This window comes from Crinia signifera, chromosome 9, assembly GCF_055691185.1.
Source record: "Crinia signifera chromosome 9, ASM5569118v1, whole genome shotgun sequence".
Taxonomy (NCBI): domain Eukaryota; kingdom Metazoa; phylum Chordata; class Amphibia; order Anura; family Myobatrachidae; genus Crinia; species Crinia signifera.
In genome coordinates, this window is record NC_139225.1 from 9,466,822 (window position 1) to 9,485,954 (window position 19,133).

The window sequence follows — 19,133 nt, forward strand, 5'->3', positions numbered from 1 at the left end:
AGAAAGTGTTAATGATCCCTTCACCAGGGGCGGATTGGCCCACCGGGAAACTAGGCCATTTCCCGGTGGGCCGGCCCAAAACTCAAAAAGGGGCCAGTCACGATCCCCCCTGGGCTGGCTGGGCCGCGGGCAGCGGCCGCAGCACTTTGCCCAAATCCAAAATGGCCACGGGAGGCGGCTGCGCATGCGTGCACCTCCCAGGCCCTTCAAGCGGCACAGCACCTCCCAGAAAGCAGTGGCAGCAGCAGGGAAGCCGCCTCCCACACTTTCTGCCTTACATACGCCCCCCCCCCCCCCGCGCTCCCGGGCCAGAATCGACTCCCAATCCGCCCCTGCCCTTCACGGTATGCTGCCTGTACACGTTTTGACTGCTTGTCAATATACACCCCCTATCAGAAGAACCAGGAAGTCTGTATATATCGCTTATCGCTGCAGATATTTACCACGATAGAAGATGTTTATTCGACAAATGATGTAAAACCGCATAAACAGGCCTCTATGTATTTACAATAGACAATTTGACAGTCACCAATGCAGCTTGCTGGGGACAAACGTCAAAGGATTCCAACATCATCAGGTGCTGCCGATCTGTAGCGCCATAGTGGGAGCAGCAGGTTCCATTGCGAAGCGACACGACAAAATAAACAACATGTGAATTTGCGAATCGATCTATAAGATTCATTGCAAACAATTCATAAACCCTCCACCTACATACAGTATACGGCGAATGCAGAATTCAAAATATATAGCACCACACCCTACATTCTAACACACCAGCAACACAAAAAGGTATCAAGTACTAAAAACTCCAATAAAGTGCTATCTCAGGCAAGTATCACATCTCGATAGGCGATCCGCACCCATAACCCGGTGGGTACTAGGTTTCCAATTAACCCGGTGGGTACTAGGGTGTTCAGAGTAAAGATCCACCTACTGTACATTCATCCTGCAACAATAATTTAGCTCTAGAACCTCCATTTATAAGTTGTGGTACCCCAACCCAGCCCGCAATCTAACTTGAACTCTCCTCCCCGCAGCCTAACCCGAAGTCCCGCAGTTGTGCTTATACCTAAATCCCCCCTTCGCTGGCCTAACACTAGCGCTCCCCACTTACTTACTGTTCATCACCCCGGCAGATGGAATTTTGGCGGTAGTTGGGATGACGTTATTATGATTGCTGGCAACTTGTCCATAGGGGGAGGCAACAGAGTTAAATTGTTGTTACAGGAAGAAAGTAGGTGGCTCTTTATACTCTTGACACCCGAACACCCAATGAATTAAATTAAACACTAGGCTTGCAATGTTTTTTTTTATACAGTAGGTGTTTTATGCTTAACGGCTTCTGTATCTAATCACCTATCAAGCGATGATATTCTCCTGAGATAGCACTGGAGTTTTTATTACTTGCCGATAGGTTTCTGTGCTGCTGCTGCTACAGTATGCTAGAATTTTGGGTATGGTCCGGACACTGTGTATACTGTATTTGCAATTATGCTTTAGCCAAATATGTACAGTAGGTGGAGGGTTTATGAATTGTTTGCAATGTATCTTCTAGATCGATGCGTAAGTTCACACACTGTATTGTCCTACAGTCCAACGTCGTTTGTTCCATTGAACCTCTGATGTCTGTACCTGACAGGTAAGTGCATTTCCTTTGTGATTAGATGCTTTGTAGGAGGAAAAATGTTTTTAATGTATCATATAATATTGGATAATTTTCCCTCAATAAAAAAAAAGAACATGCCTAATTTTTTTAGTCCCATTTGCTTGATTTTAGGACAATCAGAGGAAGATTTAGGCCAAGTTTCTGTAAAATGTAGAAAACTCTTCCGAAACGTTCAAGCACAACTGTTCATATATAATTATTTTCCGGATTTTTTTCCCCGGCACTCTTGAGTAATGTATCATCGGTCTGCAAGCCACGTATACATGGAAATAGTATTCCGTGGATTAAGTGGAACAAATCCAAAAAGATCAAGCCTGAAACTGCAGGAATTTTTTTTTTTTATATTTAAAGCTTCATCGGGTAGATTACATTCAATAAATACTTGGAGCCACTTTGTCATACATACAGTATACACACAGAACCGTATTGACACCTGTACATTGCCATCTACTGATTTGGAGTTTTACACTGGCAGGGATTCTCAAGAAAATAGGGCCTCCCCAATAAGTGGGTATTTCTCCTGGCCTGCCACCATCGTCCCCTCTCCCCCTGGTTCACTATGCCGGTAACAACAGTATAGGCAGGGGCGTAACTTGATATTCGTAGGCCCCATAGCAAAAGTTTGTAAGGGCCCAATATTTAGCAACTGATGGTGACAAATGTATGTAAAACATATTACTTAGACAGTAAAGATGGGCCCCCTTCAGCTCTGGGCCCCATAGCAGCTGCACCTATGATAGTTATGCCCTCGAGTATAGGGATCTATGCAGGGCCAATGCAGTAGCCGATTAACAGCTTAGAAGGCTCCTGCAATGGTCTAGATCACGGGTTCGCATCTTCTGTACAGCAGGGTTGCTGACCCTCCCGGAATTTGCGTGAGTCTCCCGAAAATCGGGTCCCCCTCCCGGCCCCCCGGAAGGGTGGGCAACCCTCCTGGAATCAAGGGGACCCCCACTGAGCCCCCCCCCCCCCGATCGCGGCATTTAAAGGCCGCTTTCCGCGGGTCTCAGAGGAGGGGGCAGAGCTAAAATGGCACAATCGTGTCATTTTAGCCCCACCCCCTCCATGGAGATCAGTTATTTTGGCTATTTGTCGTAATGGGGGCAGGGCTTAATGACGTCACCATTAAGCCCCACCCCCAAACGCGTAATGAAAGATTCCTCTCCGGGCTTCTCCCGGAGAGGATTTTTTGCAAGTCCGCAACCCTGCTGTACAGTTAATATTTGTCAATCATATAGAAGCCCAAACATACAGCACACACCAAGGGACTGATTTGCGTGAGCTCACTTCGTTCTCCCATCATACTACTCCTGGCTGCTTAATCTGCCTATTCATCCATAATATCACCATCTCTACAACTGCTAAAACTTTGAATATCACTCATTATGCTTGTACTTGCACTTTTTTTGAAAATGCCCAGCTGTACCTCTAATGACTTCACCTCTTGCTGTTCCATTGATAGTAGGTGTCCCCCAACATTTTATTCTTGGTCCTCTTCTTCTCTATCTCTACATGTCCTCTCTTGCTCACTCGACTTCCACTATCACCTCTATGCTGATAATACTAAAATCTACCTCTCCTTTCCTGCAGAGCTGCTGCACATTGGGCAGAAGTGTACCAGCTTCTTCTACCACATTTACTGTATGTGTGGATCTGAGCCCTCATACATTGCAATGGACCAGAGAGCAGCTGCCAGGTGAAGAGACCATGAGGTGGGAGATTGTGAGCTTAGTAGTACAGTACTGGTTCTATGTTTGTGTATTTATTTATTTATTATATGTTTAATTTATTATATGTTTAATTATATTATAATATATAATATATTATATTATATGTTTATTTATTATATGTTTAATCTTTTCCTGACCACTTATCTTATATACAATAGACCATCTGTACTGTTAAATAATAATAATATTTATTATTATTATTGATATATAAATATAGCACTTTTCTCCCAATAGGACTCAAAGTGCTTCACCATTGTCTTTACAGCTCAAAATACAAAACAAGCTTAACAGTAGATATCAGTAAAATGCTTGAGTAAATAGGAACGTCTTTAGTCTATTTTTTAAAGGATTCTACAGTGGGGGCTTCTCACACTGTGCGAGGACGAGAGTTCCATAGAGTTGGAGCAACAAAGTTGAAAGCTCGACCCCCAGATGAATTCAGTGACATTCTAGATTCTATCAATACTGTATTCCATACAGTGTCCAGTGTATAACAAGACCACTTTTCGGGGCTGTTAACGCTCCCCCAGACTCGCGTACTTACTCTAATGCGCTGCAGAGTGGGAGACTTTGGATTACATTTGGAAACCCCCTTCTAAATATCCTGCGCTTGCCACTGCCATTCCATTAATACTAGACACACAGTGTTAAGCAAGGGAATCAGATTTTAGTTGACACAGTAATTTCAACTCCTGTAACTCCCCAAAAGTAGACTACACTCCACTGAGCACAGAAGCTTTAGGTCAACAAGTATGTCCAACCCATACACCTCCAATGGAGCGTGTAACAACGCATTCAAAGCAATGTTTTTCTTGCATCGTGACTATAAACTGCACTGAAGAGAACACATACAAAGACACATTACAGTTCTGGTTTTTGTTTGTTTTTTATCAATAAAGCTATGATCTCATACTGTAATAGAATGACGACCAGCATCGGAAATATGGGCTGTTCTATGACGTACACAATGGTTTGTAGATAAATATACTTTATACATTTATCTACAAACCATGTCGTAGAAATAAAACAGGTTCTGCAATTCTGTGAGACATTATTTAATTACATTAGCTCAGCGGTCAGGGAACTTCTTTACCTTTTACCCCAAACTATATTTAGATACGCCGACGTTAGCCCCTTGATTTGAGGAGGAAGGAAATCATATAATTGTAATACACATTGTACCCTCAGAAACTGATGCTATATCCTGCTAGTACTGTACACAGCCTGGCAGCCATTGATGATGATAATTGCCATGTATGGCTGTGTGTGGTATAGCATCATCAATGGCCGCCAGGCTGTGTGTGGTATAGCCATTGATAATGTGACATCCTGGCAACTATTAGTACAATGTTTCCCCTAGACTAGAGATGGGTGTACCCTGACAGGAGCCTATAACCAGGCAAAGAAAGTCGGTTCCTCAGCGGCAGTACAAACTGCGCGCCGCCGAGATGGTGCAGCAACCAATCGATTCTACTGAAGAAGCGGGCGGACTTGGAGGCGGGGCCCGGAGCATCACGCAGGGAATTGTGTTATACACAAGGGCTTGATGCACTGCACTACGTCAGGCCCTTGTACACTACAGTACTGTAACACACACAGGCGGGAATGCATATAGAACCTATATCTTCCTCCTGTTCTCACAGCACCCTTCTTTTATTTAAATTACAGCTCTCTTATTCCGCTTTCACACTGCCAAAACATTTAAAAAACCGGTATTTTTAAACGGGTCTGAGCCTTCACATCGCAGTAGATTACCGTTTTAAATACCGTTTAAGTACCATTCACATCAGTCAACCCGTTTAATCCCCTGAACACGTTTCAAGGCAGAATGCAGGGGCAGCCTATCACAGGTCTGTAATCTGTTGTTATTATTACTAAATACCGTGTCAAAACCATTCTCACTGCATAAAGACCGGCTCTGAAACGTGTAGGACTCTGCTTTTTAAACGTTTTGAAATACCGGTTATCTTTAACCGGTAAATGAAATCTGACACTTTCCCACTGCAGCCTTAAACGTTTTGAAATGTAAAATAAAACGGCAATATACCGTTTAACAAGTGCGGTGTGAAAGTGAAAGGGTTATTACTCACCTACAATCTATACCCGCATCTATTCTCCTTCACTTCCCTAAACAGATGGAGCTGGCCTCGTCTTTCCCCGTCGCTCGCCAGATCCCTTGCACTGGCGGCGCCAGCGATAGAGACTGGGGCTGGGAGTGTCGGGGCGGTGAGGGGGACCGGTGGAGACGGCGGGGGAGGCATATAGATTCATATGCAGTGCGACCGTCCATTACCCCCAGGAATTTTATTTTTACCCTATTTGGGGTAATTTACCCCTGTTTCCTGACTGCTGCATTAGGACCTAAACTAATAAAACCTGAAGTGGGCAGCAGATAATAAATCTCTTAATAAATGCAGAACAATGACAACTATTACAGCCGGGACTTGCGTTGGATAGTTTTTGCTACAGTAGCTGCACAGAACAGTAGAGGCGACAATTACAGGTCTATTCCTAGTAATAGGGGGTTTGTGAATGTTTACACAGATGCCCTGGTCACCACTGCGTGACTCACAGGCTGTGGGCCCTCCTGCTGGAATGTTAATCAGGCTCTGACACCTCATCGTGTTCCTTATCAGAGTCTCCCACAGCTTAGTAACACCATGGGATGACAGCACATCACCTAGTATTGCCATCTCAGCGCTGACTGTACAAGGTATGCAGGTGTGTGAGAATGTGCACAAGGCTGGGGCTTAGGACTTTCACAACTAGGATGTATAAAGTTACATTTACAACGAACGATATGCAAAAGAAAATTCAGGTTTTAAGAATTAAACGTGAATACTGCTGAGGAAATAGTATAAGATTAAGATTTAAAAATTAGTCCTCATGTTGTCTATTTAAAAAATATATAATTTATGAAATTGTACGCTAATTATTAGGACTGGAGGCTAATGGTGAGAATACTGTATGATGTTATTTTATTTATTAACCACTTCAGTGGTATGCCCAGAATACCTCTCCAGGCACCCCCCCCCCCCCAGTGTTAGCACCCCCTCCCCTCCTGTCACTCCCCTTCGCCCCTCCACTCCGGCAATCATGCGCTGCCCCCTCCGCCATTAGTTGCAGTGAGTAGGCGGAAGGCTTGGGGATGTTCGGCGCGGCTTGGAGGGACTCAGAAGCGCTCGGGAGTTTGGGTACTCAAGTCCTCCGGAGCCACCCGATCATCCCCGATCGTGCCACCTCACTGTCTGCTGTGAACGATGGCTGATGCAGTTAGTATCCCGACCGCCGAAATCCCGGCACTTTGTCCCTCTATGGGTGTCCACAACACCCATAGACGGAGAATAAATTAGTGTGCCGAGCGTAGCGAGCCCGCAAGGAATTTCGGCGGTCGGGATTCCAGCGTCGGGATTTTCACCGCCGGGATTTCATACCAATCCCGTCGTTTGGAGGGAGTTCTGACAACTTTAATACGCCCATGTATGTGAGGAGATGTTCAGTAGTTCTGCCCCTCGGCACATGCCTAAATGGGAAATTCACCATCCGATGGCTAGTAGAGAACATCTGGATGTTTTTGGAATAATATAAAGCAGGGTAATTATGCAGCAGGTCCCAAGTGTGACAGTCATTAGGCACCAAATTGCCCAGTAACATGTCTGACGCTATTCTACAGGTGTTCTGACCCATATACCTCCCATGTATGTGCTGCCTGGCTGGGCGAGATTGTATTTTAAGGGATTTGGGGTTCTTGCAAAAGAGATGCAAGAGAAAAAGGCTGATTAAGTCTTTTTGGGGCACTCTTTTATTGTTTAATTATTGTGTATATGTCAAAAATTAAGATTTAACTTTTATTATGATATGCCTTAAAATTTAATGTGCCCTGTCAAATAAGACAGATGTCGGTCTTATTGACAGAAAAGAATACACCAATCCCCAGTTTATTTCTGAGGTCATTAGATTCAGATCTGTGTCAAAATTATTCTCACACCATGTGGTGTTTTGCCTAAATTGGCACAAAACAGATCTGTAGTAACTAATTAATTTTTTGGTGATTACCCAGTTAGCGAAATTAGTGTTTTAAATCAATATTGTTAGAAAAAACAACTCCACATAATTGCGTGATACCCTGTACAAATATTCAGAGTTATTACTGCTCTCCTCCTAAAAAAGAAGACACTCCCCTTAGTTGACTCTTTAAAATAATTAATATATCATCTTTTTATTAAATATGTACGATGGATATATAGAGTCTGGGTTTTGTGTCACCACGCTGTTATTCTAAACACTGATTGTAGTTAGATACTCTGTGCAATTGTGACTCTGTTGCCATTCATCAAAATTCTGTACATTTCATACAATGTTTCAATTTGGTTGCTATACAGAAGGAAAATGCAGCGCAGAGAGTACAAACGGCTGGTTTGGCCCAAACAGGTTACACTGAACCTCGGTTGTGATAGAGGAGTTCAAAAAGGGGGCGCATGCACCTCTTAAGGAGAGAAAGAGGTTTGGGATATTCACACAAAACCTTTATTCTGCTGTCTGGCATCTGTTTTATTACAAACATAGAATGGCAGAGGAGAGATATTGGCTGGTGTCACCCAAACGGAGAAACATAGGTAGCAGTCCTCTGCTGTTCCGACAAATGGTGCCAGACGCTAGGCTTGATGCTGGTGCATTTGCAGGGCATGCGTCTGTTCCTGTCAGAATGAGAGAGACTACCGAAAAGAAAAAGTTTACAGATTGTATCTGAACAGAGTAGTGCTCCTTTGAACACAATTGTGGATTGGCACGTGTATCTATATATCAGAGTCACAATCACTCGGACATAATGGTCGACACATAAACAGTGTCGGCTTTATTTTACACAGAGAAAGTGTTTTTCTAACGCATATAAATATCCAGCAATATAGACTCCTTTTAAGGTGCAGCTTTAAATCTTACATTCAATTTGGTTTAAAAACACAGTAGTCGACATGTGTCGATTTTTTATACAAGAAAAAATATATATATAAATATATTCTCAGGTCTGTGCATGTAATTACCAAATATTCGAATGTTGTATCTTGCTGCCAATATATCCACAATTCACAACAACAATTTGTTTAAAGAAAGTTATTATGCAACCTTTGCTGATAATTAATTCACTGAAATAGTTACAATTGTTAGTTACGTGTAAGCAAATGACACAAACTGCTTTTCTTACTCACAGTTCGTGTCATTTGCTTACACGTAACTAACAATTTTAACTATTTCAGTGAATTAATTATCAGCAAAGGTTGCATAATAACTTTCTTTAAACAAATTGTTGTTGTGAATTGTGGATATATTGGCAGCAAGATACAACATTCGAATATTTGGTAATTACATGCACAGACCTGAGAATATATTTATATATATATTTTTTCTTGTATAAAAAATCGACACATGTCGACTACTGTGTTTTTAAACCAAATTGAATGTAAGATTTAAAGCTGCACCTTAAAAGGAGTCTATATTGCTGGATATTTATATGCGTTAGAAAAACACTTTCTCTGTGTAAAATAAAGCCGACACTGTTTATGTGTCGACCATTATGTCCGAGTGATTGTGACTCTGATATATAGATACACGTGCCAATCCACAATTGTGTTCAAAGGAGCACTACTCTGTTCAGATACAATCTGTAAACTTTTTCTATTCGGTAGTCTCTCTCATTCTGACAGGAACAGACGCATGCCCTGCAAATGCACCAGCATCAAGCCTAGCGTCTGGCACCATTTGTCGGAACAGCAGAGGACTGCTACCTATGTTTCTCCGTTTGGGTGACACCAGCCAATATCTCTCATCTGCCATTCTATGTTTGTAATAAAACAGATGCCAGACAGCAGAATAAAGGTTTTGTGTGAATATCCCAAACCTCTTTCTCTCCTTAAGAGGTGCATGCGCCCCCTTTTTGAACTCCTCTATCACAACCGAGGTTCAGTGTAACCTGTTTGGGCCAAACCAGCCGTTTGTACTCTCTGCGCTGCATTAATTGCAACAGGGACAATCTGAGCAGGAATATTTTGGTCCAAAGGGAATTAATACACCACTTTATATCTATACCTTAGTGCACATAGGACGGAGGGATCTAACTCTCACCCAGAATTTGATGTAATCTTACATGATACTGGAAAGGAGAAAGGACCCAGCACAAGAGAAAGTGCACCTTTCCCTTTTTCCTTCTGTATAGCAACCAAATTGAAACATTGTATGAAATGTACAGAATTTTGATGAATGGCAACAGAGTCACAATTGCACAGAGTATCTAACTACAATCAGTGTTTAGAATAACAGCGTGGTGACACAAACCCCAGACTCTATATATCCATCGTACATATTTAATAAAAAGAAGATATATTGATTATTTTTAAGAGTCAACTAAGGGGAGTGTCTTCTTTTTTAGGAGGAGAGCAGTAATAACTCTGAATATTTGTACAGGGTATCACGCAATTATGTGGAGTTGTTTTTTCTAACAATATTGATTTAAAACACTAATTTCGCTAACTGGGTAATCACCAAAAAATTAATTAGTTACTACAGATCTGTTTTGTGCCAATTTAGGCAAAATACCACATGGTGTGAGAATAATTTTGACACAGATCTGAATCTAATGACCTCAGAAATAAACTGGGGATTGGTGTATTCTTTTCTGTCAATAAGACCGACATCTGTCTTATTTGACAGGGCACATTAAATTTTAAGGCATATCATAATAAAAGTTAAATCTTAATTTTTGACATATACACAATAATTAAACAATAAAAGAGTGCCCCAAAAAGACTTAATCAGCCTTTTTCTCTTGCATCTCTTTTGCAAGAACCCCAAATCCCTTAAAATAGAGTTTTCTTCTGAACTTATACTGGGAGCACCACCAACCTCTTTAATAGGCATTAATAGCCACGATGACTTTATGTTGGTTTTTACTATAATACTAACCAAAACGCTCATGAGCAAGAATTTTTGTGTGCGGACTCACTCACGTCTGTTTTGGGCGAGATTGTAGTCAGTGAATGAATAAATGACATCATTCACACAGTACAAACGACAGGCTGATCACCAGCGCGCTGTATTACAGTCAGTGGCCTTGGCATATTTTAACAGCAACAAAGTTACCCACGGTCAGATGTTAGGCACACAGGGCTGTAAAACGCCATTGTGTGTAGGAAATTGCCTCCTCTCGCTTTGTTTCAGATGTTCTGGGATATTTTATTATGGTCAAATGCTTTCATTCATGCTGTATGCCACAAAAACTACCATAAAAAGGCTTTGAAGGGTTTTGCTCTGCCCTCCACATGAAATGACCTCTTCAGCCGACACAGTATAAAACACAGTGAATAAATACAGTACGCCTGGTCTAGTACGGATTTACCTTCTGCTGAGCTCACAACACCTTACAGATGGAGAATCCTTCACAACGGGGCTGTATGGACAAATCTCATAAACCTTTTAAACTAATAGGCTCAGTTTTTAACCTACTTTTCCCCTGAAAATCAGGTAGACATTACGGTTCCTGTATGTAAGCAACTAGCTCATTTACCAAATCCTTAACGAAGGAATGACTCTGCGTCAACAAACTGAAGGCCCCCATACACTAGTAAGATTTGGGCCGATTTCCCCTGGTTCCGAAGGATCAGGCCGAGAAATCAGCCCAATCGGATGTGTTGGACATCCCATCCGCCCCGAAGCGCGGCCCCGTGCGCATCGGGTTGGACCCTGGAGATTGAACCGCCTGCACATAAAATCTTTTTAGCACCCATGATGTATTGGGTCCGATCCATAGGTGTGTGTCAGCGGTGCATCACTGATGGTACATACCTATAGATCATGGGTCTTCAAACTGTGGCCCTCCAGATGTTGTGGAACTACATGTCCCGGCTATTCGATCGCCAGCTGCAGTCACTGGCCGGCCAGTCTTTTGACATGTTTTTTGTTAAATTCTCCGTCCCGCCACCAGTCACCTGCCGCTCACAAGGAGTTTTACATGCAATAAATCATTGAGTGCCAAATCGTAAGTGAGCCTCCCGAAGAACTACCGGGGGAGCTGAAGGGGAATTTGGTCTGATCGGTCCTCAGGACAAGTTGGACTAGTGCATGGGGGCCTTAAAGCTGCAGACAGAGGTCCTTAGATCACGTGCATGCATAAGGGGTGTGGAGAGCGCACACTCATTATCCCTAACAATACATAAATTAGCAAAATAAATAAATAAATGAAAATTAAATAACGAATTACAGTAGTTTCATGCAATATAGGACAAGTACATGGTAACTAAATATCATTCCATCAGGGGACAGTGAAGCAATTCTTATGGTGGCAGAGATTATATATATATATATATATATATATATATATATATATATATATATATATATATATATATATATATATATATATATATTTTCTAAGAGAAGCAACTAATTAAATAAAGCATGTCCACTCCATAGCTCAGGCAGGGGGATACAGTACACTGGCTGTCTATCTTATGATCCATACCCCAGACAGGAGTAGTTCCACATAGACCATCTTGGATTTGAGGTTACCTCCTGCATGGAAGCTACCTGAGAAGTGGGGAGGAAACAACAGAAGTGACTGACGATGGGCCGTCTGGGTAGGCCATATCCCATGGGGCGATGCCGCAGACCCCATTTTTATAAATGCGGATTGTGGTCTGTACTCCGGACCGGTTTGCTAGACTTCATTGGCCAATTCAGAAAAACACTGCTTAACAATGTGCGTGAATCAGCCAATGGAATCAACCGCTGATTATGAGAAAATGGAGAGTGAGGTACTGTATAAATCGCATTGTCCCCACACTGCGGGAGTTCTACGCAGTCTTATGACACACACACCTGTGGCAAAGTACAGTTTAAGTACAGTACAAAGCAGCTGTCTCTCCAATATGTTGGCTCACAGTCGCCTTAACATCTTCCCTTCTGTGACACTGAAGTACCGCACAAACCTTTGTGACAGCAGTTTCTGAAGGAGCGATGACCTAGTGCAGAAAGGCCATCGCCAAAACCACACCTGCACCACTGCGTAAGGTTGGAATATGTTACTAAAGTGACTAAGCTTTACACAGATTAGTTTCTTCTCAGCTGCGCTGTAATCTTGTTAGCACGTCCACACAACAGAGACTTAACTCCCTGGCTGCCAAAGCCGCATTCGGCTACATCGGAAATCATTGAACAAGTGCAAACTAAGGACTGCTCAGTGAAAAATTACCTGTAGCCATAATATATAGAGAAAGATGGAGGAGTGTGCAGAGGTGCAAAAGATGCTGTAGCAATGGTGTCAAGTTGGGCACCGCTTGTAATGTGGAACGGGTGCATGACGGGGTCCCGACAGTCAGGAACGGGACGTCGGGATCCCGGCTGTTAAAATACCGATGCACGGGTTCCCGACGGCCACCGGCTATTCTCCCTCGTGGGGGTCCACAACCGTGCCCGCAAGGGGCTTTGTTGCGCTTGCCACGCTGTCTGAGTCTGGTCAGTCGGGATCCCGAGGTCGGGCTAATGACTGTCGGAACCCTGTACCACACCCATGTGGAACAGGTACATCGTTTTTGGATATCAGTACAGAAATCGGTGCATTAGGAGCAGTAAGCTTCACACACATTCACACATTTTTTCCACGTGTGATAACGTTAATACTTCCCCTCACTTTCCTTACTAAGTTCAGCCATAAACAAAGTTACACTACAAAACCAGTGGACAGGTGGAATACAATGAAGAGTGTCCAGAAGTTATACTTTACAGTGACATTTACACTTTGGCATAATGCGTCTCTTTGAACCAATACAGTTTTAACGGGATACGGTCGTATTGTCGACACCACTTAGGTTGGGTCGACAGTTGGGAAGGTCGACAGGTGTCTAGGTTGACAGGTGGCAAGGTCGACATGGGACAAGGTCGACAGGTCAACATGTTTTTTTTACTGATTTTTGAGCCGACATGTGCCGACAGGCGGTATTTCATGCCCTACCATCCACTAGGGCATGGTGGGAGAATAAAATAGTGTGCCCGAAGCATCGTGAGCAAAGCGAGGGGCTGCGGTTGACTTTCAACTGTGTCCATGTCGACTGTGTCGACATTCGGGTTAAAAAAAAAAAACCAGTAAAAAAAACATGTTGACCTCCCGACCTAACCCATGTCGACCTAATGCTATGTCGACCTAAACCCATGTCGACTTTGAAACCTGTCGACCTTCACCCATGTCGGCCCAACGGTGTTGACCTAATGACTGTCGACCTAAGTGGGGTCGATAAAACGATCCACACCCGAGCAATCTCCAGAAAGATCTACAGAGCTTCTAGAGTCCACCTTTGCAAAACAAAGACGTCAGTGCCTCGATTATGCTGTTTGCATGGGTGCCGATTTATGTTTTTGCTGGTGGGTGATCAAGCCTAAAATATACGGGAGTGGCTTCATGGGGAAGGGGCGTGGCCACCAAATAATCCTGTTACATATACTAGATTTATTTAGTGAGACACCCCCCTATCAATGATTACTGTTAATGTGGTAGACTTGCGGGCAGCTGCGGCTACCGGCCGTGCGGGCAGGTCCCCCGCCGCCGGGCAGCACACTGGCAGGCACAGCACAGTGAGTTCTGGGGGTCGCACTCAGGATTATTTGCAGTGTGCACCGCTGCCACACCCCTGGGTGGGGTTTGGGTGGCCCACGGGTGCTGAACAGTTTCGGTGGGTGCTCAGGCCCCGGAGCACCCACAGAATCGGCGCCTATGGCTGTATGGATGACTTCCTGAAGCTCTCATTGAGTATTATAATGTGTTATTATGCTGCCTACTTCACACAAAATAAAATAAATTAAGGTTGATGTTCATTATTATTATTCTTCTTATTATAATTACTACTTTATGGTTGTAAACAGCTTTTATTCACTTTATGGTTGTATTTTGTTAACAATATTATATAGACATTACGGGGGAAATTTACTAAAGGAAATGTGTAAAAAATAGGTGTATTTGTATCCAGAAATACACTTATTTTTGACATTTACTATCCCGAAAATACGGCAATTCGGATTGTTAGCACATCAATACGACTACGAATTGCCGTATTTTCGGGATAGTAAATGTCAAAAATAAGTGTATTTCTGGATACAAATACACCTATTTTTTACACATTTCCTTTAGTAAATTTCCCCCTACATATCTAAGATAGATGCAATATCACATCCGATATATTGGCCGATATCACATCAGATATATCAGGCGCCGTGAAACTACACAAGAACCCAATTATTCTGTAAATAACTATTTTGCTAGAATCCTCTTATGATGACTTGAATTTGTATTCTTGCTTTTCAGGCCGTAAATGGAAAAGCATGACAAGATCAGAATATCTCATTCCCGATCAAGAAACGCTCAAGTAATGGCAGGGAACAGCCGGACGTCAGAGGGTGTAACAGAGCACATTGATGCGTACATGATTATTCTGTGGACCGATTCTCCACTTCTGTAGGAAAATAGGACAGAATGTTCAGAACAAAGTTGTGCTGGGGAACTGCAGCTACAGTATCAGTTGTATACCTCATATGGATAGGACCATTTTAAGAGGAACTGTCCTGCTGTCCTGCCATCCTGCCAGTAAGGACCTTCATCCCAATTTCTGTGGGATGTGCATCCCACACACAAAGCACCAATCTACCACAAGTGTGTACATCAAAGTCTATGGGTGACATTTAATAGGATGAGAGATTCAGAAAGTGAGAGATTTGTTATGAATCTCCATGTTTTTTATTAAAGTGGCAATCATCAAACCAGTTTGATTTTGAAGTGTAAATGATTGCCGCTTTAAAAAAAAACCCAGAGATTTCTTACCAAATCTCTCACTTTCTGATTCTCTCATCCTATAAAATTTCCCCCATTGTGTTTTTAACGGAAAGGGAGAAAAAGTGAGTTAGTCGTTAAGCCTCTCACAACAGCTGCCCCCCAACCCTGAGGGAATATGGCGTGCCCTAACGCAACACCCACAGCACTGTATGGCTGCTCAATGTATACAGTGACAATGTTGGGGATTATGCCATGCTGGACATGGCTGTGTCACAGCGTTAAGCAGCCAGTGAGTGCAGTGAGGAGGGAGATCTCCCTCTAGCACTCACTGTGCTTGCACTATACGGATATAATAGCATAGTGTTCATTCTAGCACCCGCTATCTTTGAAAACCCATGCAATTCCTCTTCCCTGCCTGGGGTGTCACTGTCTGCTGTGGTGTTTCTAGCACAGGTCTGGTTTGCATATCAGTGCTGATATACAGACCACACTGTGCTAGAAGCACTACAGCAGACAGCGACACCCCAGGCAGGGAAGAGGAACTGCATATGTTTTCAAAGATAGCGGGTGCTAGAATTATATATGTTATATAATAAATGCTACTAAAATACAGCCCTGTATTTTTATTAATTCGGGGAGCCACCAGATGCCTGTAAACTCATTTCTGACATTATTATAAAACTACAGGCTATTTTATACAAAGCCCAAATAACATGAGTGCACGTTAAGGATCATACATAAAAGATCCTAAACTATATACAATATGGTACAGTAAAACAAGACTTCAGTGACTATAAGCGGGTAATGATCAAAACTTGAAGAGCAGTGAAATTGTGAATACAGTACTAGCCAATCAGCTTCTGTCATTTTAAAATACAGCCTGTAAAATATAATGTATATGCTGATTGGATAGTACTGTATCTCTCAAAATGTTATTCCTCGCTCATCTATAATGACCCTCCTAAAGTCCAATTTTCATATTTCACTCACAACATGGTCTAAGATAATGGTCCCGATGTATCAAGCTTCAAAAAATTATGAAGTGGCCAGCGATAAACAGCCAATCAGCTCCTACCTGTCATTTTTTAAAACCAGCTTGTGACATGGTAGTTCGGAGCTGATTGGCTGGCCGTTTATCTCTCTCCATTTTATCACTTTTTGAAGCTTGATACATCTGGCCCAATGTGAGTGTGAAGCTACCAATGAAAAAAACACAGACAAAGGTCAACAGTGCGCAGAACCATATAGCCTTGAATGAGAGAGGACGCGATGCACTTTTTTAGTGTCCATGTCGACTGACAACCTTCCCATGGTCGACTTAAAGCTTGTGTCGAAATTTAGACCCTGTCGACCATTGGGCGTCAACCTAGTGAATGCCGACTTAGACGTGGTCGACCTGGCATACCATAACCGCATAAAAGAACCCAGTTATTCACATTGGCACATCAGAAGTCCAGACGCCCGCTATTTGACCAATGGAAGAATGAAATATCGTTAGAATAATACAACGCTACCAACAAAAAGATCACAAGGAGCCCAAAATACAAAAAAATTGTGTTCTCCTGCCCCGAAAGTCAGGCACAAAATACCATCATGGGAAAAAGCAGAAATATAAAAAGTTACATAGGAGAACGTCGATGAGGGTGAGAAAAGTACATCGTTTGCAAGCCTCAGAATACTGGACCAGAAGTGTAGGCATCATAGAGAAATGGTCTCCATCAAAAGGAAGCGCAAAGTTTTATCACACAGTAAAAAAGTTATAAAACCAACATAATAAACCATAACAAAAACATTGTACAAGATCATGCAGTTTGAAGACACACACACACACACACACACACACACACACACACACACACACACACACACACACACACTTGTTGTAGGGAGGGGAGATTAGGGCACAGGGAGTTAGGGGGGGAATTTCCTTTGTATGTAAAGACTAAAAAGGGCCCTGGCCGAATAACAGATACTTCACATGCTCTGGTAGTTACCAAGGTTACTGGTAACAAAGGAATTCTCCCTCTCCCTCCATCCCTGGGACGTACAAAAGGGACGAGACAACTAAAACCTAGGATAATCCTATTACTGTCATAAAGTATCATCATACACACATTTTATACTAATAGAATACTGTAGTATATCTACTATATTATATACTGTATATATAGATATATAGATAGACACACTTATATATGTATATTCTGATTTCAGACATATATTGCACATTGCAACATTATAATGCACTTGCTAAATATTTTTAGGAATACTTTACATAAGATCAAAAAGTTTTGTAACATGAGTATTATAATATATACGTGTGTGTGTGTGTGTGTGTGTGTGTGTGTGTGTGTGTGTGTGTGTGTGTGTGTGTGTGTGTGTGTGTGTGTGTGTGTGTGTGTGTCTGTTCTAAAACTAAAACCACAGCTGCATATATGACAAGTGACACAATGATGATAGTTTTTACATTACATCATCACTAAAGTTACACTGAAACATTTTTGTGCAGTGTTTCAACACAAATAACTGGATTTTTAGTTTTGCCAAATAGAGAAAACACAATATCAAATGCAACATATACTGCAAGAAGCCTGGGAACACATTGTATTCTTCTCCCTGACTTCCCCTGTAACAAACAGATAACATTAAAGTTTCTGCTTCTTTAAATGTCTCTTGTAAAACTTGGTAATGATGCTGAACATTGTGAGCACAGAATATTGTGTCCCACACATACAGAGCCCTGAGTGTTGTATAGGGATGATGAAGTTGTGGTACTCCTGTAGGATGCTTACCTTGCACACACAGCAGCAGGCAGAGGACCAGCAATGTAACCATGCTCTGTAAACTGGGATTAGCTCTCCTGAACGCCATGCTCAGCAGCAGTATACAGGAACAGGGAGAAGAATCCTTTAACATAGAAGTGCGGAGATGGAAAGGCAGCTTCAGCCAGGACCAGGGAGATGGATGGTGGGGTGGCGAAGAGAGAGCATTCAAGTTTGGGACTAGCACCACTGTGGTGGACAGAGACTGGCCTCTGTGATGCCTCACTCACTCAGACAGGGTGCTTCTAAATAGTGGGCTGGATCACATGGAAGGGACTTAAGATGAGTTAGACAAAATGCAGTAGGAGGACTGCTCTGTACTCTGTATTATTTTATTTTTGGTAAATGAGGTCTGATTTTTACTGTTAGAGGTTTCATTCCCCCCTCTCAGTATCTTATAAACAAAAGCAGTATACAGTATGTGCGGGTATGGGTAAAAAACGGACAGGATCCCGGGAACGCCGGACCGGATCGGCTACGTTCATTATTATTTGTTTATTAACAGCTTTTTATATAGCGCACACATATTCCGCAGCGCTGTACAGAGAATATTATTACCAGTTATTATATAGCGCACACATATTCCACAGCGCTGTACAGAGAATATTATTACCAGTTATTATATAGCGCACACATATTCCGCAGCGCTGTACAGAGAATATTATTACCAGTTATTATATAGCGCACACATATTCCACAGCGGTGTACAGAGAATATTATTACCAGTTATTATATAGCGCACACATATTCCACAGCGCTGTACAGAGAATATTATTACCAGTTATTATATAGCGCACACATATTCCGCAGCGCTGTACAGAGAATATTATTACCAGTTATTATATAGCGCACACATATTCCACAGCGGTGTACAGAGAATATTATTACCAGTTATTATATAGTGCACACATATTCCGCAGCGCTGTACAGAGACTATATTACCAGTTATTTATATAGCGCACACATATTCCGCAGCGCTGTACAGAGACTATTATTACCAGTAATTTATATAGCGCACACATATTCCGCAGCACTGTACAGAGACTATTATTACCAGTTATTATATAGCGCACACATATTCTGCAGCGCTGTACAGAGACTATTAT

General features: G+C 42.3%; 1 protein-coding gene across 2 annotated transcripts in view; it reads right to left on the reverse strand.

Annotated features, from left to right (window-relative positions):
• The window catches only part of CRB2 (crumbs cell polarity complex component 2), a 109,780-nt gene extending 91,527 nt beyond the window's left edge, over window positions 1–18,253 (reverse strand). For both annotated transcript variants that reach the window (XM_083161015.1, XM_083161014.1), the window contains exon 1: window positions 17,998–18,253. In XM_083161015.1, the coding sequence (XP_083017141.1) occupies window positions 17,998–18,121 (124 nt within the window). In that variant the 5' untranslated portion in view covers window positions 18,122–18,253. The remainder of the gene's footprint in view (window positions 1–17,997) is intronic.
• Window positions 18,254–19,133: the final 880 nt, after the last annotated feature.